Genomic DNA, 22,830 nt, shown 5'->3' on the forward strand with positions numbered 1-22,830 from the left:
ATTTCCCTCTCCTCTCACTTAACCCTGCAAAGTCTGTTTTTCCTATTGAATTCCCTCTCTCAGTGAAAGGCTTCCATCTACCCAGTTTCTCCAAGGAGTCAGCCTTGACTTTTCACTCTGGGGAGACACTAAGTGGGGAGATAGATGTCAGGCACTAACTAAGTCAGTATATATAGTCTTTAGAGTGAGTTGTGCCCTTTATTGCTGAACTGGGAAAATAGAACCTAAATTTTATGTAATTGCTGGTGTTCCTGACTCATCTGAACGTCTTCAAAATAAAAGTTGATATTTTTTTATTGTTTGTTTTATTCCCTTTTAGAAACTACATTTTAGCACTGAAACTAGAAAACTGTATTTTCGGAATTAAATCTTAGCATTTAAATCTAAATACCAGCCTTCTTTAATCTCTGGAGAATAAAGAATTGATTATGAAAATATGAACTGTAACTTTTTTTTATCTTGATCAGCACTGAAGAAATTTCATTAGATTGTATATTATTTATATTTTTCACAATTCATGCATACATATTTTTGGTGAAATTTGATCAGTAAGGGACAGGAATTTTCTTGTTAAATAATTCTGTGGGATTTTTTTCCACCAGCAAATGGTGGAAGAATGCTTCCACAGATAGCTGCTTATAAGTATTATTTTTTAGTAAAGGATCATAAAATATTTATAGAGTGTTAAGATTTATAAAATGTTAAGGTTTAAAACGCTTGATTAAAATGCTACTTTTTTTTCAGTTTGATTTGGGAAGGTACTGATATTTTTAACAAATCTTAAAATTTTAAATTTACTTGAAAACAAAGGCATGTAAACTCTATCACTTTATATACTCTAAAATTAGCCTTTTAATAAACTAGGGGTTGTCAATCAGTCTTTTAAAAAGATTATTTAAGTAATAATAAAATAATGACAATTTAAATACCACCTTGACATTCAGATACAACTGACTGTCAATAATCTGGTTGCCTTGCACCCTGTAATTTTGATTATGAATCATTCCTTCCTTAAGAACATTTTGCTGGTCTGATTTTAGATATATCTTCATTCATGATCGACTTTAGCCATTTGAATTATTGTGTATTTTATACCTAGATATAAAGTGTTTCTCACTGAATAAATATTGACTATTACCCATAGGAGGGGGAAAATCATTTTTGATTTAGAAGTACTTATTTGATTGAAATTTTATCCAGCAGTGTCTTGAAAAATACGATTTGAAAAATGATATTTGGAAAGAAAACTGACCCTGGAGTCAGCCATAGGTTTAAATCCTAGTTCAATTATTTATCAGTTTGATATCTGTTAAGTTACTTGCTCTCCTTGAGCCTCCTGAAAATGGGGCTATTACTTGCCTTGCAAGGTAGTTTTGAGAATTAACGCTACTGTGTGTAAAGCATGTAGCGCAGTCCTTGGCATCTAGTAGGTGCTTAATAAATGTAAACTGGAATTGACTGTGTTTCAGTTCAGATATAGACTAATATTTTAATATTAAAGCAATTTATAGTTAGACAGTCTAAACGTTTAAAGCAGTCTCCAAGTAGCCAACTGCTAAGGTACACATACATTACCACGTGTGCCAGATAAAGAATGTTAATTTAATTTACATATTGCCAGTCAGGCTGGTGAATTGACAGAATATGTTTTTAAATTATAGATTGGTTGGGGGAAAAAAATAGAGAAGACCATTTTTTTAAAACAGACTTAGAAGTTACCCATTAATGTTTAAGTAACTTTTTTACAATACAGATCTGTACTGTCCCAACAGTAGCCATTAATTACATGTAGCCATTTAAATGTAAAGGAAAAGTCATTCAAATTAAAATTAAATGAAAAAAATCTAAGTTCCTCAAGTGTGCTAGCCACCTTTCAAGTGCTCAGTAGCCACATACAGGTAGGGTTATCAGATTGGACAGTACAGTTATATAACGTTGATATTATCACAGAAAGCTCTATTGGACAGTCCTGATGTAGAAACTGGAAAAGGACAGAATGGTTTTTAAAAGTGAGTGCTTAAAAAAAAAAAAAAAAAAAAAAAAGTGAGTGCTTAATGAGAATAGTCATTCTTAGGATAACTTTATCCTCTTGAACTTAGGAAAGTTAATCATAGAATTCTTTACCCTTAATGTATAAAAACTGCAACTTACAAAGTACTGGCTAAGCGTCAGACTCAGTCTAAATGCTTTACATTCATTATCTCATCCTTGTAAAAGGAATTCTATAACACAAGTACCCTTGTCTGTCTTTATTTTATGGCTGGAAAAATTGAGATTTAGAGAGATTAAGTAAGTTCCCAGAATCACAGCTAGTAAGTGGCCAGGATTTGAACCTAAGTCTCTCAGACTCTACTGCTCCCATTCTTAAGGCTTTACTCTTGACCACTACAGCCTCTACCATGTATTGCTCTTCTCCTGTGCTGTCCCCAAAGTAATACTAGTAATCACTTTTGAATAGCTGTTACATTCCAGCAACTTCAGATGTGTTTCTCATCCTTATAGGAACCCTAAGAACCTTGTTACGTATATATTCATCTCATTTTATAGATGCGAGAACTGAGACTCAGAGGAGTTAAATGACTTGGCAAAGATACTAAAGCTTGTGACCCAAAATTGTCTGGCTACAGTGCCTGTTCTGTTATGCCAAGTTGCTTTTATATAAATGAAAATGTACATTATTTCTTCTAGAACAGCCTGATGCCAGCCCACTTATACAAACATGAAGCCCTGGTTGTTAATTTTTATTTATATGAACTGACTTAATCAGACCAAAAATTCTCTTTAATCTTGAGGGCGGGGGGAAAGGATAAATTGTAAATTGAAGCAGACTTTAGGTTACTGATTTCCCCTGAGATTGCCTTGACTAATGTTATAATATTTTCTTTTTCAATATAACCAATATAAATGTGATTCTTAGGATTTACAAATGCATTCATATCTTATTTTGAAAGTGTTTGGTCTTCAAAGAAGTTTCATCAGTTGTTTAACCTTTTTCATTATTATTACTCTTAATCTGTTTTAAAAGAATAATTATTTGTGGACTTATTTGTTTTAGGAGGCAGTTCCCCTGTTATACTCAGCAGATACTTACGGAGCATTGTAATGAAGTGTGGTTCTGTAAATTCTCTAACGATGGCACTAAACTAGCAACAGGATCAAAAGATACGACAGTTATCATATGGCAAGTTGATCCGGTATGTACTCCAGTATGAGTGTTTAGATTGCAAAAAGTAGTTTTTAATCTAATTGATTGAGTACATAATTTTAAAGTATGTGTATATAAGTAGCATTCTTTTCCAAGAGCATTTTTTGTCATCTTTGTCATGTCTTATCTCTTTCTATGTTGTTTAGGTAATATATACAGATTAATATTATCAAAATTGTTGAGCGTTATGTGCTAGGATTGTACTTGGTCTGTGCGTGCATTATCTAGTTTTATCCTCTGAATAACGCTGTGAGATTCTAATACCTCCTGTTTTCCGATGAGGAAACCTAGATAAAAGTTAAACGCCCAGGCCCTCACAGCTTATATTTATAAGCAGAGTTAGACTTAAATCCAGGAATACTTTTACTCCAAACCTACTGCTCTTAATGTCTCTGCCAGTTTATCTTTGTTAATGCTTGATTTACAGATTAATACAATGTCCATTCTGTCACAGGTTAGAAAAGACTTGTTACATTTTGCCTTCTGAAACCCTTCATTATCTTCTGTAATTTGTGGAACCTCTGTTAAACACCCCCGCATTTCTTCCCCCCCCAGTGATACATACGAAAAGTATTGTATTCTGGATTTAAAATTCTAAGTTCTCTCTAAAATTAGATTTGTCTTTGTTTATAACCAGGTGACCCACAGATTTGTAGAAATAAGTGTTTCCATTTCTTTCAGCCAATTAAACATTTATCGAGCAATCAGGGAAGTACATGACTTCACATAGGTTAAGGAGATGTATTTGGTATAGGAGTCATTCACCTAAAATCAGAAATTATAAATAATCTTATTTTAAAATTTAGAATTAGAATATGATATTAGCCCACAATAAAGTTTTGAACTCCTATGTTGAAAAAATAGAGAAAGGGAGCCATAAAAGGCAATATTTTAAAAAGAAGAGAATCAAATTTGAGAGCATACATCAATTCTTGTGTACCTGCACTATGCTATGAATGAAGAAAGGTAAATAAGATCTACCCTTTGCCTTAAATCAGGCATTCTTTCCCTTTTATTGTACCATGTACTCCTCTGGCAGTCTGAACCCTGTGGACCCCCTCCTCAGAATAATGTTTTTAAATGCATAAACCAAAACACATAGGAAGCCCAAGTATATATAATATATTAATTACAAAGGAAACCCAATTATATTGAAATATAGTTATCAAAATGGTACAGATACAGTATAGTAATAATGCTGCTTTTTTATTAACATATTAAGTAACAAATTCTAGCAGCAGATCTGATAGCTATAAGAATTTTGAATTAGTGACAAGCATAAATAATATTTTGAGATATCTGCAACAACTATAATATGATGTGAAAATATTTGAGATTTCCATTATTAACAGTCACCTAATATGACCTAATATAATACTTGATACTACCTTGCTTGTTAACTGCCTGCATTCAAGATTGAAGGAAATACTGAACTTCAGTCTGTGGTTAGTGAAAATAAAGGTGTGCATTTTCAAGTACAAGGACTGCTGCTTCTATCCCTGGATGACTCCTTTAGATCTCAGGTTAAGAACCTCTGTGAAAGGAATGCACAGTTTAGAAAGGGAAATTAAATACATTGAAATAAGAATCATACAGTATGTGTAAAGTATTGTGAAAGCACCAAGTAGCTTCACAGGTTAGGAGTACCTCATTTGAGGCTTGCTGTGTATAGCACAGGTGGAGACAGGAAAAGGAAGAGAGGGACCTTCCCTTCCTTTCTCCCCACCCCCAAGTAAGAGAATAGGATGACTAAGGCAAAGCATGGGAAACATGACTAGAAAAATAGGTTGGGATCCAGTCATAGCCTTTGAATACTATTATGAGGAGCATTTTTGTTCAGTAGTTATTTGCAAGATGTCTGAAAAGAAAGCAACAATATCAAAACTTTTTTTATTATGTTTTTTCTTCTAGCAGCAGTGTGTAAGAGTCCCTTTTGTTTAGCAAGTATTTATTGAGCACCTGCTGTGTGCCAGGCCTTTCGATAGAAGTCACACTGGGCTCCTGATAATATAGTGTACTGGAACTGGAAAGCAAGGGAAAGTTAAGACAAGTTAAGTCTTGGGTGAAGGAGAAGTAAATAATTATTTAGGCAAAACCAGTTATACCTGGTCCTTGTGTGAAAGGTAATGTGGCTGGACATTTGGGCAAAGAGATTTTATAGACTAGGAGATGAGGTTAATGAAGTAAGTAGCAACCAGATCGAGGAGGATCTTGCACGCTAAGGAGTTCAGACTTTTATGCCAGTGTTTCCCAGAGTGTTTCTGTGAGAATACTACTTAAGCAAGATGTTAATAGGTGTTATATGTAAAGGGCTTTTATGGCCAGATTAGCTTGGGAAATGCAGAGTTAATGCTTACATTCATAGACTTTGGTATCATGATATTTTATTCTGTGAAATACTATCTGAAAAACCTCTTAAGAAAATTGGTGCTCTTTTGGAATATGTGTTTTGTGTGTGTACTTTTAATGGATAGAAAAAAGAATGTATAGAGAACCTTAAGATTTCAATTGATGTGATTCCAATGCCTAGTTTCCTTTAACAGGTTTTCTTACCTTTCCCCCAAAAAGGAATTTTACCCATTCCCCTGCCCAAAATCCAAGCAAAGTTAAGTGGGTTCCATGAGCACAGTATTACCACTTGGAATATCTTACTATAGAGATATTGTACTTCGGAAGATACAATATTAATATTCTCATTTGTTTTCAACTTCTTCTTTTACAGCGGTCCCCAACCTTTTTGGCACCAGGGACCGGTTTCGTGGAAGACAGTTTTTCCACGGGGTGGGGGCAGTGGGGCGGGGAAGATGGTTCAGGCGGTGATGCAAGCAATGGGGAGCGACGGGGAGTGACAGGGAGCGGCAGGTGAAGCTTTGCTGGCTCACCCGCCGCTCGCCTCCTGCTGTGCGGCCCAGTTCCTAACACGCTGCAGACCGGTGTCGGTCCGGGGGTTGGGGACCCCTGTTTTACAGTGTTGTATTTTTTAATTAATGTGCATGAAACAGTTTTTGGTATTTTTTTTTATTGGAGTGTAATCGCTTTGCCATGTTGTGTTAGTTTCTCCTGTACAACGAAGTGAATCAGCTATATGTATACATATATCCCCTTCCTCTTGGACCTCTCTCCCATCCGCTCCCCCCATCCCACCCATCTAGGTCATCATGGAGCACCAAGCTGAGCTCCCTGTGCTATACTGCAGGTTCCCGCTAGCTATCTGTTCTACACATGGTAGTGTATTTATGTCAAACATAATCTCCCAATTCATCCCACCCTCTCCTTCCCCACTGTGTCCACACGTCCATTCTCTACGTCTGCGTCTGTCTTCCTGCCCTGGAAATAGGTTCGTCTGTACTATTTTTCTAGATTTCACATATATGTGTTAATATACAATATTCGTTTTTCTCTTTCTGACTTACTTCACTTCGTATGACAGACTCTAGGTCCAGCCACATTTCTACAAATGATCCAATTTCAGTCCTTTTTATGGCTGAGTAATATTCCATTTTATACGTACCACATCTTTATCCATTCATCTGTTGATGGACATTTAGTTTTTGAGTTAAATACTTCTGTAGTAGTATTGTTTGTCATTAGTTTAGAAGCAAATCTTTGTGTAGATCTAAAGCACCACTATGAATGAAAGTTTGTTCCTAGAAGATCTTGAACTAGTCCAAAAGACTTGACTTGCTTATTAAATTATGCAAGCCACTTTGACCTAATGATACTGTGATCAAATACTCCATACCTATTGTCATCTTCCCGAAGAAGAATCAGAAGTAATTACATTGTGAACTGTTGAGTTTTGTCAAACAGATTCCCAGTCTTGTTTTAGCAGGCTAGTTCCAGACCCATTTCTAACTGCTTGTGGGTCATCACCATTGGAATTTCCCCCAGGCTCAAAACTGGTCTCCGTAAGTCTTTAGTCTAGCCAAATTCCTGCTTCCTCTATTCACTGTCCGGATCCATCCTTATCCCCTAAAACAGAAATTTAGAGGTTGTCCTTGAACATTTCTTGTCTCATCCTGTCATGTCAGTTTTACGTCCCATGTATATTTTGATCTGACCTCTTTCAGTCCTGACCATGTTAGTTTAGGGCCTCATTTTTTTGTCTTAACTATATGGCTGCTGTGCTGGCTCATTTGGGGTGTCCTTATCCTGTGTCTCTTCGTTCTGATTCATCTTCCACACTGTTGTATGAGTTCTGTTCCTAAAACCAAGTATATTATATATTCCCAAGCTTAAAAATCATAAGTGGCTCTTCACTCACAGGATAAAATTTAACACTTTAGCCTAAAATAATGGTGTCAGGTTTTCCAGTCTTGTCACTTGCCACTTCAGTGTTTGCACTATATATAGTTCATCCTGTAAAGCTTCAGAGTCGGGCACCTCAGGTTCAAATCCCTGGTGGTACCTGGTATCAACAAAGGCAAGTTTGTAACCTATCTGAACCTTCAGCTCCTTCCCTGAAATACGGGGGAGGAGAATTAATACTTAACCTTATAGATTTATGAGGTTTAAATGAGATATTTTTTGTGGATAGTGCTATTACTGGTCAGCACTAAATAAGTGATAGCTCTGCTGGTGGGAATGTAAAACGGTTCAAACACTTGGAAGACAGTTTGGCAGCTCCTCAAAATGTTTAGCACAGCATTGGCATATAACCCAGCAATTCTACTCCTACATATAGACCCAAGAGAAAAAGATAGGTCTGCACAAAAACTCATACATAGTTCTAGCAACATTATTCATAATAGCCAAAAAATAGAAACAATCCAGATGTTGCAAAATACGGTGTAGTCGTAAAATGGAATATTATTCAGCAACTAAAAGGCATAAAATACTGTTATATTCCACAACGTGGATGAACCCTGAAAACATCATGCTAAGTGAAAGAAGCCAATTACAAAAGACTTAGATGTTGTATGATTTCATTTATATGGAATGTCCAGAACAGACAAATCCATAGAGTAAGTCGGGTTGCCAGCGCTGGAGGGAGGGAGAATGGGGAATAACTGCTAATGAGTATGGGGGTTCTTTTTGGGGTGATGAAAATGTTATCAAGTTAGATAGTAGTGATGGTTGCACAATCTGTGAATATACTAAAAGCCACTGAATCATATACTTTAAAAAGGGTGAATTTTATGGTAAGTTATATCTCACTAAAACTGTCTTAAAGAGGGGATTAGCTTCTATTATACCTGTTTTCAGTTTCCTTGAAAGTCTCATAAGGACAAGGTCTGTGTCATCTTTATTTCCATCTAGAATACAATGCCCTTGTGTGTAGTAGACGCTTAACAGGTACTGCAGCATGAACGAGTCTTTATGAAGCAAGCTGTTAGAGCTTCAGTTGGGGGGGAAATTGGTGAAATCTGTGGAAATGTCCTCAGATTAAATTATATTATCAAAGTTCATCTTTGCAGCTGTTTAAGTTCTTGGGACTTTAGGAATTGGAGTTAACTAAGTTGTCTTGTTTTCCCTCCTAGGATACACACCTGCTAAAACTGCTTAAAACTTTAGAAGGACATGCTTACGGTGTTTCTTATATTGCATGGAGTCCAGATGACAACTATCTTGTTGCTTGTGGCCCGGATGACTGCTCTGAGCTTTGGCTTTGGAATGTACAAGTGAGCAAATTTCATCCTTGGTTTAGTCTTTAAAGTATAGTCATACTGCATGTATTCATTATAACTTTATTCATGATCTGTAGACCAGCATCATTCAACCTAAATTACCATGATGTATCTCTTGTAAAAGATAATTCGTCAAATGGAACCCAGGTGTCCAGATTTATACTGAATTTAAATATTATGTTGAGCATAGTAGCATTTTTGAAAGAATGATCAGGTGCTTTTAGGGATGCTGTACTTCGCAGTGTATAATTTGTACTACTTACTGTAGCACGTTGTACCTCAAAAAAGACTTTACAGTTGTTGTACAGTTGCACAGTGGTACACGAAACGTACCTTTCAAGTGGGAAAATAGCGACATTATACCAAATTTTCCATTCTGATGGCAATTGCACCGTCTCCTTGCTTATATTTAATGTTCCAATCTCGTTTAGTAAATTTAAATTATGTTTTCAGTACTTATTATTAAGGGTTTTATTACGGTTTCTAAATGAAAACTTGAACACTTTATCTAGGGTCCCATTTTAGAAAAACTCAGTGCTGAGTTCACTCCATTATCTACGGACTCTATTTGGAAACCTTGTAGTTATCATTTAAAATTATTTTTGGGCTTCCCTGGTGGCGCAGTGGTTGAGAGTCCGCCTGCCAATGTGAGGAACACGGGTTCGTGCCCCGGTCTGGGAAGATCCCACATGCTGGAGCGGCTGGGCCCGTAAGCCATGGCCGCTGAGCCTGCGCATACGGAGCCTGTGCTCCGCAACGGGAGAGGCCACAACAGTGAGAGGCCTGCGTACCGCAAAAAAAAATGTGTGTGTGTGTGTATGTATGTATGTATATATATATATATATATATATATATATATATATATACATACACATAATTATTTTTTAAACTTCTATAAGGTGACTGGTTAGGTGATTTTGTGGGGGGGGTTGTTTTGGGTTTTTTTTTTTTTTTAATAATGTTTCTTTTCTTGTTTCTTTTTGGTGGTTTTTTGTTTTTTTTGGCCGCGCTGCGCGGCATGCGGGATCTTAGTTCCCCGACCAGGGATCGAACCCCTGCCCCCTGCAGTGGAAGCACTGAATCTTAACCACTGGACCACCAGGGAAGTCCCGTTCTTTGGTTTTTTAACCTCTAGGCAGGTGAATAGTTCAGGCTGTGGGTTTGGGTGTAGAAGTGTAAGTTGATAGGATATGGTTTTGAGTTTGAGGACCTATAAGTAAGTTGATTTTTACCAAGAGAGTGAAGCTAGAGCTCCATAGAAATGACTCATACAATAAGATGGTATAGAGGACAGATGAATACTAAGATGTACCTGAAGATGATGTGCCATAAATCTAATTCTACAGTAAGATTTCTATTTCAACCCAGCTTTTTATTAAGAAAATTTCCAAACACTGAGAAAGGTTGAAGGATGAGTACGGTGATGACAGTGATGACCTGTATTCCGGCCACCCTAGATTCAACAGATGTTACTAACATTTTGTCACACATTGTGTGTACATACCTACATGCATGCATACAAATGTACGTGCTTATATATATATATATATCCATACCCAAAACATCTGGAAGTAAATTAAGATGATATTTTACTCCTTAATACTTAAGCACGTATCTCCTGAAAAATAACATTCTCCTACATAATCAAATGCCATTATCTTATCTAAGGACATTAACTTTAATTCTCTCATGTCTAATATTCATTTCATAATTTAAAAATCCTCAGTTGTTCCCAAAATGTCTTTATGCCATTTTTATCAAACCAGTGTTGAATCAGTGTTGTATTTCTGATTGGGCTCGGGGGGTGGCAAAGCAGAGAATAGATTGGATGGCTTCCCAATGAAACAGGCTTGAAGTGAATCTGACCTAAAAGAATTTTTTTTTCCATTAAAGTTGTTTTTCCCCCCTCAAAGGGAGGAGAGGTACATAGTCATAATCCTATAATAGAGACTCAATTTATAGTGCCTGTGTAGTCTTCCTTTGAGTCAATTTTGAATTTCTGGACAGTTCAACTATGTTCTAGCTTAACTGTTTTACTGTGCATTACGTTACATAGACTTGTTCTAAAAGAGTGGTTCTTTTAAGTCAGTTTTCAAATTGCTCCTTTGTGTTTTTAGGTAGATTCCTAATTACAGGTTTCCCCTGCTACCTGAAAAGTAGAGTATTCCTGTGGAATGTTTCATAAGCTGAAATGGCGTAAAGCAGCGGTCCCCAACCTTTTTGGCACCAGGGACCGATTTCGTGGAAGACAGTTTTTCCACGGACGGGGCGGGGGAGGGTGGCGGGTAGGGGAAGGGGATGGTTCAGGCGCTAACGCTAGTGATGGAGAGCCTAGTGATGGGGAGCGGCAGATGAAGCTTCCCTCGCTCACCCGCCGCTCACCTCCTGCTGTGCGACCCGGTTCCTAACAGGCCAGGGGCCGGTACTTGTGCGCAGCCCGGGGGTTGGGGACCCCTGGTGTAAAGTGAAGAAGCAGTTACCTTAGGACACATCTTACTAATGGATGCACAAAAGAAATCAAGATAAAGCACAGATGCTCACATAGTTCAAAGCCATGGCAGCTTGATGCTGAGATGCTGAGCGCAGTTCCTGGGAAGGAGCTTAGCGATGCCACTCGCACTCTTCAGGGTGTGTGCTGCCTCTGTGACAACTCATTGCAAAACATTGAACACTATTTTCCCTTTTCACGGACTTTTTTTGTAAAAGCAAAAATCCTCTTCAGATGTCTTTTGGTTAGCAAAAACAGGTACTAATGTAGGTCTTTGTGAAAGCCACTTGGCGGAAAGTGAACTTTTGAAAAGCAGGGCATACCTGTAATGGCCTCATACACTCACGGTCCTGAGCATAACAGAGAAAAAGACCATTTCTGCCTTCAGAACTTAGTGTATTAATACATTTGTGAATAGAAAATGCTGAGGATTTAGCTGTTGCCTGTGTATTTGTGTTTCTAAACTTTTATTTTTTACCTGTTTATATCAAGCAACCCAAAAAAATAGTGACTTGAGAGCAATTAACAATATGGGAGAAGGATTTAAGATTGCCGAATTTTTTTTTCCTTTTTCAGTGTAAGGAAGACATTCTGGGTTTTGTGCCCTCTTTGCTTTTATTACTTGGCCCCATTTCCTGATCATGCACTTTTTTTTTTTTTTTTTTACTTTTGATTACCCATTTCTCACAGGAAAATTATGCCCATGTACTTTTTATTATACCAAGGGCAGGTATTATCTCTCAGATCCTGTTTCTAATCCATGAACAAAATGGAATCAAGACTAAATTAAATGGTATGTGTCTACCTTCTAAGTTGGATAACTTAGAAAAAATAACAGGAGGATATCTGAGGGTTGTAATCAACTAAATAGTCTTGCTTAGTTGGGAATGCTTTAAAATGACTGTGCTAAACAGTACAAAAGTTCTTCATTCTTTTCTGTTACTTTTAATTGAAATAAAGTTATATATCAGAAAAATAATTTTTGTTTTTCTCTTCCCATTTTCCCTACTACATTTTGAGCATCTTGACTATGAAGTTTAACATAATTTAGATTGCCTACAGTCTTGGCCTAGTTTAAGGGCATAGTTTTTCTGCTATTAATCATGTTCTTAAGGAGTTGCTAATTGCATGAACTGCAATTTTAGAATAAAATTTATAAAGAACTATGAACTAAGGAGAAGTGGAAACTCAGAAGGAATAGGTATGTAGTACTGGGCATTTCATTATCTTACTTGGGAAAAGTTACATGTTTTAATTTATGAATGTAATTGATTTAAGACAAGAGTTCTTTTGGAGTTTATCTCATATCTCTTCTTTGGATCACATACGCCAGGCTTTGTTTGACTCCTGAGTTTTCCTTCAAGTCCTTAATTTCTGAGTGCTATAGTCTCTTTCTGTGAGGGCAATTTAAACAGTTTATTTCTCTAATTAGAAGTATTAAACTAACCAGATATCCCAGTTACTATCTTTTTTTTTTTTCTTTGTACATTTCCTTTAGAAGAGTATCTTGAAGATCTCATCCACAGTTTTATTTCCTTGTAGACGGGAGAGCTAAGGACAAAAATGAGCCAGTCTCATGAAGACAGTTTAACAAGTGTGGCTTGGAATCCAGATGGGAAACGCTTTGTGACTGGAGGTCAGCGTGGGCAGTTCTATCAGTGTGTGAGTATTTAGTGCCCTCTTTCAAATGTTTGCTTATTTAAAAGCAAACTTAGTTTTGTAAAAATAAAGAATTCATTTGACTTGATATCTTTTATAAAATATACTGTATGAAGACCTACTTTGCCATCTTTCTAGAAAAGCACTGTCCAATAGAACTTGCTGTGGATTTTTTTTTAAACCATTTCAAGTGCTTATACAAAATACAGGCTTTGAATTTAGTAAAACATTAAAAAAAATTGTCCTACTAAACATTTTGTTCTTATAAATAATTTCCTAATGTATAGGGACAAAAAGGTTTAGTATTTAATTTCTTTGGGGTTTTTTAGCCCTTTGGAATTTTTTGTATCCAAAAAAAAAGCTGAATTTCATGAGGAGACTGTCTTTAAATATTTGAGGAATAAAAGTGATGATGAGTGTTACCAGAAAACTTTGCGGTCTTGATTTGAGGTATCTTCTAATCATTACCTGCCCTGTTAATCTTGGAGTGTTGGGATAATAAAAATTAATAGGTAAAAAGTCTTATGACAGGGTAGACTGTGATACAAATCCCGTGTCATTACTCTGTATCTAGATTCCACATCTCATATCACTACCTAGCATGGTTCTAGTAGGCCCTTCTAGATTTTTAAAACTAAGATAAGATAATAAATCCCATCAAATCATTCAGTGTAGGTCATTTATCATAAAGACTTTTATGTAGCCACTACAAATTATCAATTTCACTAAACTGGCTGCTAGACTCGTGGAACCTAGTGTCATATTATCTCAGCATGGTTGTAAGCCATTTCTTTCTTTTTTTGTGTTTTTTTTCCAGTTGTCCCAACACTCTTTATTGATATACCCGTGATTTTCCAATTCTTTTTTTTTTTTAATTTATTTATTTTATTTTTGGCTGTGTTGGGTCTTCATTTCTGTGCGAGGGCTTTCTCTAGTTGCGGCGAGCGGGGGCCACTTCATCGCGGTGAGCAGGCCTCTCACTGTCACGGCCTCTCTTGTCGCGGAGCACAGGCTCCAGACGCACAGGCTCAGTAGTTGTGGCTCACGGGCCTAGTTGCTCCGTGGCATGTAGGATCTTCCCAGACCAGGGCTCGAACCCGTGTCCCCTGCATAGGCAGGCAGATTCTCAACTACTGCGCCACCAGGGAAGCCCCTAATTCTTTTAAAAAGTTATTTCAAGTGGTCAATACCATTGTTACATACTAATTTAGCATTTTATTTCTGGACTTTCTCTCCATGGGCTAATACTGTACTGCATTGATTGATTGATCGAATTGACATATAACATTATATTAGTTTCAAGTGTACAACATAATGATTCAGTATTTGTATGTATTACAAAATGATTACCACAATAAGTCTAGTTAACATCCATCACCATACATAGTTACAAGAATTTTTTTTTGTTATGATGAGGATTTTTAAGATTTACTTTTAGCAACTTTCACATGTGCAATACAGTATTATTAACTATAGTCACCATGCTGTACATTTTAGCATTTAAGCCATTAGTTCTTCATTCCCTGTGTTCAAGACGCATATATGTTTCTGCTGACTTTGCCATCCCATACACTGTTTAAACCTTCATGATACAGGACTTTGGTAGTTCCCTAACCTGTAAAATGGGAATGGGAATGCCTCTCAGAGCTCTGAATGTTCAATAAGATAATGAACCTAAAGAGCTTTGCTCAGCACGTTACAGATTTGGTGACTTTTAAAAAATGGCATAACAGATTCCTAAGTTCTGTAAAGTTATAATTAATGTTTTAGTAATTGTTTTCCATTGTTTTCCATATCACAACTTGTGAATATTACAAGACAAGTCCCAGTATAGTGAATTTTAAAGGAATGTTTGAATTCTTTTCCAAAAGTTGTGAGACCTTAAAACTTAAGGATTCTTTCTTTCTTTGTATTTATTGTACTTATCTATGCATGGTAGGTTACTGAAGGGAAGATAGATTTACTAAGATTCTCCCCCTCTCCCTTAGGTATTGTAATGAAATTTGACCTATATTCAAATTCTGATGATTAAAAACACTTATGGAACAATTAGGTTGAGATCAGTCTCAGGAAAAGACAAACATTACAAAAAGATATGCTAAGAGATTCTTTTGTTTTTGTTTGCTTTCTGAGTGCTGTTAAATAATGGAGTTAATAGTAATTTTCTCCTCAGGATTTAGACGGTAATCTCCTTGACTCCTGGGAAGGGGTGAGAGTGCAATGCCTTTGGTGCTTGAGTGACGGGAAGACTGTTTTGGCATCAGATACACACCAGCGAATTCGGGGATATAACTTCGAGGACCTTACAGATAGGAACATGTAACTATCTTTTGTATCCATTAAACAACAGTTACCTGATTTATGTTAAAATAGAAGTGTAGTGGAACTTACTTCTTCAGAAAAAGTTTTTATTATGGTTTTGGTTTTGGTTTGATTGGTAATTTGGGTGGTTAGTCAGGCGGTGCTTAGTAATAATTAACTCAGATTCTTTTTATTGATTGAAATATAGTATATAATAGTGAATACAGACAAAGTTTGTGATACTTAAGCTAGAACATTTTGTATTTTGATAATTTGAATGTGTTGATTCTTAGTATGTTTCTGTTGACAAATTATTTTTTGGTTACAGAGTACAAGAAGATCATCCCATTATGTCTTTCACTATTTCAAAGAATGGCCGATTAGCTTTGTTAAATGTAGCAACTCAGGTGAGTTTATTAGCATAATTCTCAGAAAAACTTAGCTTAGTTAAAGTTTATTGTGATTTTTAGTATATATAAACAAGTATTTCTGTGAATTCTTAAATTTCAAATGTGTTTGATCCTTAAGTTTGTAGAGTCAACTAGAAATTTTTCAGTTGGCATTTCGCATAAATAGAAAATGAAAATGTTCATCAGGCAAAGGGATAGTCACAGGTAACTTTTTAAAATTCTTTTGAGTTGAGGTAGAATAAATACCTAAATTCTCTTTTGCTTACAGGGAGTTCATTTATGGGACTTGCAAGACAGAGTTTTAGTAAGAAAGTATCAAGGTGTTACACAAGGGTTTTATACAATTCATTCATGTTTTGGAGGCCATAATGAAGACTTCATCGCTAGTGGCAGTGAAGGTAAATTGTGTCTCTGTTGGTTCACATATATTGATGGACTGAAAGTTCTATAATTCTCTCAACTTGTGAACATAGTCATGTCTCCAAACAAATTCAAGATGTTAAATCAAAAATTGTATGAGCTGTTTATCCAGTGCACTGTTAATTTCCTTTTCTTGGAATGATTTGAGTCCTCCTATTGTCACAAATTAATCGTGCCTATTTTGGCTTATGTGGAGGTGTGTTTAGTGCATGTGTCAAATCAAGATTTAGTTAAATCTTTATTCTCTCGTATGTTGACTTTTTTTTTAATAGATTTATTTTATTTATTTATGTTTTGGCATTGGGTCTTCGTTGCTGCGCACAGGCTTTCTGTAGTTGCAGCTAGTGGGGACTCCTCTTCATTGCGGGGTGCGGGCTTCTCGTTGTGTTGGCTTCTCTTGTTGAGGAGCATGGGCTCTCTAGGCGTGTGGGCTCAGTAGTTGTGGCGCACGGGCTTAGTTGCTCCGTGGCATGTGGGATCTTACCGGACCAGGGCTCGAACCTGTGTCCACTGCATTGGCAGGCGGATTTTTTTTTTTTTTTTTTTTTTTTTTTCTTTTTGCGGTACGCGGGCCTCTCACTGTTGTGGCCTCTCCCGTTGTGGAGCACAGGCTCCGGACGCGCAGGCTCAGCGGCCATGGCTCACGGGCCCAGCCGCTCCACGGCATGTGGGATCCTCCCTGACCAGGGCACGAACCCGTGTCCCCTACATTGGCAGGCGGACTCTCAACCACTGCGCCACCAGGGAAGCCTGGCAGGCGGATTCTTAACCACTGCGCCACCAGGGAAGCCCCACTATTTTTTCATGAGACTGATGGTTTTCAGATGTTAGTAGTATCTTAAAAATCAAGGTTAATTGTTTTACCTGATCTTGGACAAAATTGACTATAGTTAGATCTTCAGTGTTTCTTTAGTGACCAAAGAAAATAATTTAGGATTCTTATGGTCTCAGAGAAGCTGAAATTACAGAATTGTGTCTACTACCTTTTTGAATAAACTTCTCTGGTCTAATAACATCGGTATTTCAGGCAGGCATGTGCCTAAACTTGTCAGTCTGATTTAAAATAGAAATTGTTTAAAATATGCAAGCACAAATAAGTGAGGCAGTATTAAAAGTTGGTGTACGTTTTAAGGTGATGAAACATAAATAATGGCAAATTATTGAAAATTTTCATTCAACCCATTTTCTTGAGTACCCACTATACTGTTCTAGTACTATAGCAGCAAATTATTTAAGTCATTTTTTTAAAAACTGAATCTCATTTTCCAAGGTAGATCAAGGAACTGGATTATGTTGGTAAACACCTGGTAATGTTCAATTACTGTGTAAGATGTTTCTGTAACCCATTTCTTGACAAAAAACCGATCTCAGTAGCTAAGAGGATCACAAAATGACACATGAGTTTTTCCTTTGTGTATAAGATATTTAAGGATTAAGACAAAGAGACATTTAGGAATTTAGATTTTAACATGAAGCATATGAATTTATCTATTCTTTCTTTTCCCCCCCAAAAATCAGTCAGATAAGATTGAGAAAAGAGAAGAGTGGTTTGCTAGGTAACAATTGGGAGTTCACTTCTTTCCCGTCAAAAAATCTTTTTTTATCTGTTAGTTTAATCATGTTATTTTTTTCTAGGTTCTCCATTGGCTTTTAATTTGATATGATCTAAACATATTAATAAGCCTTCTACCTGCTTTTTAGCTCTTCCTACTCAAAGATCTCTTTCCCCTTGCTCTATTTAATCCTGCTCCTGGGGGGTTTTCTGCCTCTTAATTATGCCTCACAATCCCCTATAGCTCTTTCTAAAAATAATATGTAGCCTAGAAGTGCTTTAAAAATATGTGTTGCTACCATTATCCCTAGTGATGCCAATCTTTTTTTTTTTGCGGTACGCGGGCCTCTCCCATTGTGGAGCACAGGCTCCGGACATGCAGGCTCAGCAGCCATGGCTCACAGGCCCAGCCGCTCCGCGGCATGTGGGATCTTCCCAGACCAGGGCACGAACCCACGTCCCCTGCATCGGCAGGCGGACTCTCAACCACTGCGCCACCAGGGAAGCCCCAATCTTTTTTTTTTTTTTTAAGACCAAACTAACTTTAGAATTAAGCCTGATGAATAATGTAATTAAGCCACACATTATATTCTGCTTAGGGATAAAATGAAACATAACTATGATGGAAAGAGATTAGCATTCTCATGATTCAGGTGGTTTAGAATGGTTCTAAAAGTGTTTTCAACACCAAGTGTATATAGCAACTATATTATCTCCCAAGATGACCACAGTAATCCATTTGTCATTTATTGTCAGAAATACATTCCAAGAACCTTCCAAATCCCCAAATATATGAATGTCAGTATAAAATAGAGCAATTAGGAAACCTTTCCTCCTAAAAGTTATGCCATTACTCCAGCCTTTTCATTGTGCTGGAAATATATAGAAAAACTTACTTTTTACCTCTGCATGGGCACTGGATTCCCTAAACTGGTACAGTAAGCAGAGCTTGATCATAAAGCCTGTCATTCTGACCTTGACTACATCAAATCTTAATTTTTGCTGACTGTTCAGCAAATATCCTCCTCGGGTATGTGTCCACAAATCCAAATGCAGGCAGATTTCAGTTGCATTCACACTTTTCAAGCCTGTAATCTTTCTTTGTGGACTTGCTCTGTCCAAGGGGAAACATAGCTAGTCTGGGCTTTTTTTTTTTTTTTTCCTTTTGCTAATTTTATTTTATTGAAAGAAAATTATTTTCAGAAATGATTGAAAGATAAGTACCCTCTAGGAAAGATAAATTCAGTACTTCAGTGAGTGCCTTTTAGCTTTTGCTTCATATACTCAAAAAAATGTTCAGAAACAGTTCCAACTTTTTATCTTTGTAAGTTGAAACCAGGGCATGGTTTTTTTTTTTAACCACAAGTTTATTACCTTTTCACCACTCTGAAGTTTCCTCAGTTGGCAGCACATCCACTGAAAGTTCCCACATTGATCACATAGTTGATTGACAGATCTTCAGATAGGACACTTTTCTGATTTACCCTGGGATTCTGCCTGCTGCTGAAAAGCCATCACTTCTATTTCGTTAACTCTTTGTGGTAGTACATGGTGTTTACTACGTGCTAGACTTTGTTCAAAACACTTTTTCATGTACAGACTTACTTTATCCTCATAACATGATGAGGTAAGTACACATCCCCGTTTACAGAGGAGTGGCAAAGAGTGGGTAATGTGCCCAAAGTTACACGGCTGGTCCGTGATACAGGGAGCGTGTGGACTGGGTAGTCTGATTCTACAGCTCGTACTGTGAACTTCTACTCTGTACTAGTCCGTTGTTTTGTTTTGCTTTGTTTGTTTTTGAAGATTACTTTATCACAAAGTTGTCAGGGTTTTTGTTTTTTATGGTCACTTCATGAGATTACAAATAGACTACTACAAAGTCATATTATTATGCTGTCTAGCCTCACAAGTAAACGCTTGAGCAGGGCCTCCTGGATTTCAACCCCAGTTTCACCATTTACCGGCTGTTAACCATGAGCAGATTGCTTCTTCAGTCGCCATCCATAAAAGGGATAAGCATAGTGCCCACCTCATGATGATGGTGAAGATTAAATAATATACTTAAGGGCTTCCCTGGTGGCGCAGTGGTTGAGAGTCCGCCTGCCGATGCAGGGGACACGGGTTCGTGCCCCGGTCCAGGAAGATCCCACATGCCGCGGAGTGGCTGGGCCCGTGAGCCATGGCCGCTGAGCCTGCGCGTCCGGAGCCTGTGCTCCGCAACGGGAGAGGCCACAACAGTGAGAGGCCCGCGTACCACAAAAAATAACAATAATTAAAAAATAATAATATACTTAGTACATTATAAGCACTCAATATTTAGCTATCATAATTGCTATATTTGAATTTGGATACATTGCTTTTCTGTCACCTCTCATTTCCATAGAATTTGTCTCTATCCTAGATTTGTTTATATTCAAAGATCTTGACTGTGATTATATATTATGTATTACAGGATATTACAGATAGATTTTGTGGTGACTTGCAAGCTAGTCAGTCATCAGTAACAGGGGAAAAAATGTGTATTTTATTAAAATGGCTTTTTTCAAAAGGTAGTTTGTTAAATTATTCACATTGTTTTTGTTGTCCTTTCAAGTTCTAGTAAGTTATACGTTCTGTGTGTAATGAGCAGTAAATTTAAAATCAGTTGGTTTTGTTAATATGTAACAACTCCTTGACTTTTCTCTGAATTACTGTTTGTTCAGATCACAAGGTTTACATCTGGCACAAACGTAGTGAACTGCCAATCGCGGAGCTGACAGGGCACACACGCACCGTAAACTGTGTGAGCTGGAACCCACAGATCCCATCTATGATGGCCAGCGCCTCAGATGACGGCACCGTTAGAATATGGGGACCAGCGCCTTTTATAGACCACCAGAATATTGAAGGTAACTATCATACAGTATCCCTGTGTTTTCTCCAGATGAAACGTTGCCCTGCTTATCATAAAGTTGTAGCATTTTTAAGCGGTACTTTATTTAAAGTGTAGGATACAATCAATTTTTTTCCCTCATTTAGAGGTTGTACACTGTATCTCCGCAGAAGTTTAATTAATCTAAGACACAGCAGTATTTTGTTTGTTTTATCGGTGACACTGGGGAGAATAAGCTGAAATGTGCCACCTCATTTACATCCAGTTAGTATTGCCACTTTCAAAATTTTATTGAAAATCTTGCTTCATCAAGCAAGAAGTATTTTATACTTTCATACCCATGAAAACTAGCTAGTATGTGAAATTTGAACAACTTTAGAATGATCTTGATTATGGTTTTACCCTTGAAAATAAATATCTGTTAATACCAATAGAGAAAAAGAAGGGAACTAAAATTTATCATGTACCTATGTGCCAGGCAGCCTGCTAGGCCCTTTATATACACTGTCTTGCATAACATCTTCATAGCCCTGTAAGACAAGTAGAAGAAGTGTTTTTATCCTCATTTCTGTGGATGTAAAAACTGAAGCATGGCAAGACTAGTTAACTTGTTGAGAGCTGCCAGGTCTTCAAATCTAGGTCTGAAAGGTTTTTTCCACTACTTACAGATACTTGAAGAAAGCCCAAAGCCAGAAAGCTTAACAGTTAAGGACATAAGCTTAATTGAGCAAGATATTGGTACTAGAGAGAGGAGATAACGAGAGCAAAAATATTTAGTTTGCTTAGAAAGAAGTAATTTACCTAGAAGCAGATAAACAGATTTTTTTGTTCAGTTAAGTTATTCTTAGAGGAGGAGGGTTGTCAGGGTAGCATGTGTGGTTTAAAAGCATATTTTCTGTGCTTTTGTCTTCGTGGTTCAAACTGTAAAAGACTTGACCAGATCTCACTGGTCGGTGAGGATGTACAGCCAAAGATGAGAGTAAAAAGCACGAAGAGCACACAGGTCAAAAAGCTTGAGAATTACTGTTCAGTTATTCAGAACCTTCAAGGACCTTCTTGTATTTGTACATCACTACATGACATTCTAACATTCCTCTGTGAAATCAGCTCAAACTAAAAATCTTGTCGATCTCCTATTGTTCGTTGTTGTCCTTTTTTAGGTTTCAAGCCCCACTCTCTTAGATGTTTTAGAGATCTATAACTGAGATTATATGTGCTTTTCTAATTTTATTAGTCATTTTGGAAGTTATTTCTTCAAATAAACATTTGATTTGAAGAAGTAGGAAAACATTAGGTATATAGTAACAAATTTACCTTGTAAGTGGATTTATTTTAGACATACCTTTAAGGGTGTGTTTATGCTTCTACTGCTGTGAAACAAAAGTTACACTGCTATTTGGTAACTTAGCTATTGTGGATACTCATCATTGTGGGTGAGCCAAACTTGGCCCAGTTGTAAGCACTGGGTCTAATTCAGCAATTTTCAGTTGTGCTTTGCAACATAGGTATAGCCCTAAAATTTCATTTATACCTAAAATAGGAAAACAGCTTCTGTATAACTAGAAATTTGGGTAATGCCTTTCATGCAGGCATCTTCTGGGTTCTTTTTCCCACACATGAAAACTTGTTTTTCTAATTAATACCTGTTTGGAATAGACGTTTTGGAAAAATATAGATGAGAAGCTAAGGAAATGACATTCAAAAATCATGATATCCTAAGATACTATAAGTCATTGAAGTAAAACTATTTCACTTAACTCAATTTCAAAAAAGAGAATTGCTGACCTTTTATTATAACAGTAAAGTTCCATACTGCATTTTTTTTTTTTTGAGGACTATAGATAGAATGGAATCAAGTACTAATGCATGCTACAACATGGATGAACTTTGAAAACAGTACGCTAAGTGAAAGAAGCCAGACACAAAAGAGCACCTACGGTGGTTCCATGTATATGAAATGGTCCGGAATAGGCTAATCCACAGAGAAACTAGACTAGTAGTTGCTTAGGATTGGGGGGGTGAGGGTTTGCTTACGACTGCTAATGGTGATGAAAATATTCTAAAATTGATTGTCATGATGGTTGTACAATCCTGTGAATATACTAACACCTACTGAATTGTCCACTTTAAATGGGTGCATTGTAGAGTGTGTGAATTTGTATCGGTAGAGCTGTTGACACATGACCCCTCCCCCACACACACAGAAGAGTAGGGTGATGTTGCAGAATTTCACACTGAGCCACTGAAAGCAGAATTAAATACATAGTTATGATGCACAGTTTACCTTGGACT

The 22,830-nt window shown here is 36.9% G+C and overlaps 1 protein-coding gene across 2 annotated transcripts in view; it reads left to right on the plus strand.

Moving 5' to 3' along the window:
- Nucleotides 1–22,830, plus strand: part of WDR26 (WD repeat domain 26) — a 43,385-nt gene that overhangs the window by 15,426 nt on the left and 5,129 nt on the right. For both annotated transcript variants that reach the window (XM_032630745.1, XM_032630738.1), the window contains exons 7-13: nucleotides 3,056–3,194; nucleotides 8,686–8,826; nucleotides 12,864–12,983; nucleotides 15,154–15,299; nucleotides 15,610–15,688; nucleotides 15,960–16,089; nucleotides 20,369–20,554. In XM_032630745.1, the coding sequence (XP_032486636.1) occupies nucleotides 3,056–3,194; nucleotides 8,686–8,826; nucleotides 12,864–12,983; nucleotides 15,154–15,299; nucleotides 15,610–15,688; nucleotides 15,960–16,089; nucleotides 20,369–20,554 (941 nt within the window). The remainder of the gene's footprint in view (nucleotides 1–3,055; nucleotides 3,195–8,685; nucleotides 8,827–12,863; nucleotides 12,984–15,153; nucleotides 15,300–15,609; nucleotides 15,689–15,959; nucleotides 16,090–20,368; nucleotides 20,555–22,830) is intronic.

Source organism: Phocoena sinus, chromosome 1 (assembly GCF_008692025.1).
Source record: "Phocoena sinus isolate mPhoSin1 chromosome 1, mPhoSin1.pri, whole genome shotgun sequence".
NCBI classification, from domain to species: Eukaryota; Metazoa; Chordata; class Mammalia; order Artiodactyla; family Phocoenidae; genus Phocoena; species Phocoena sinus.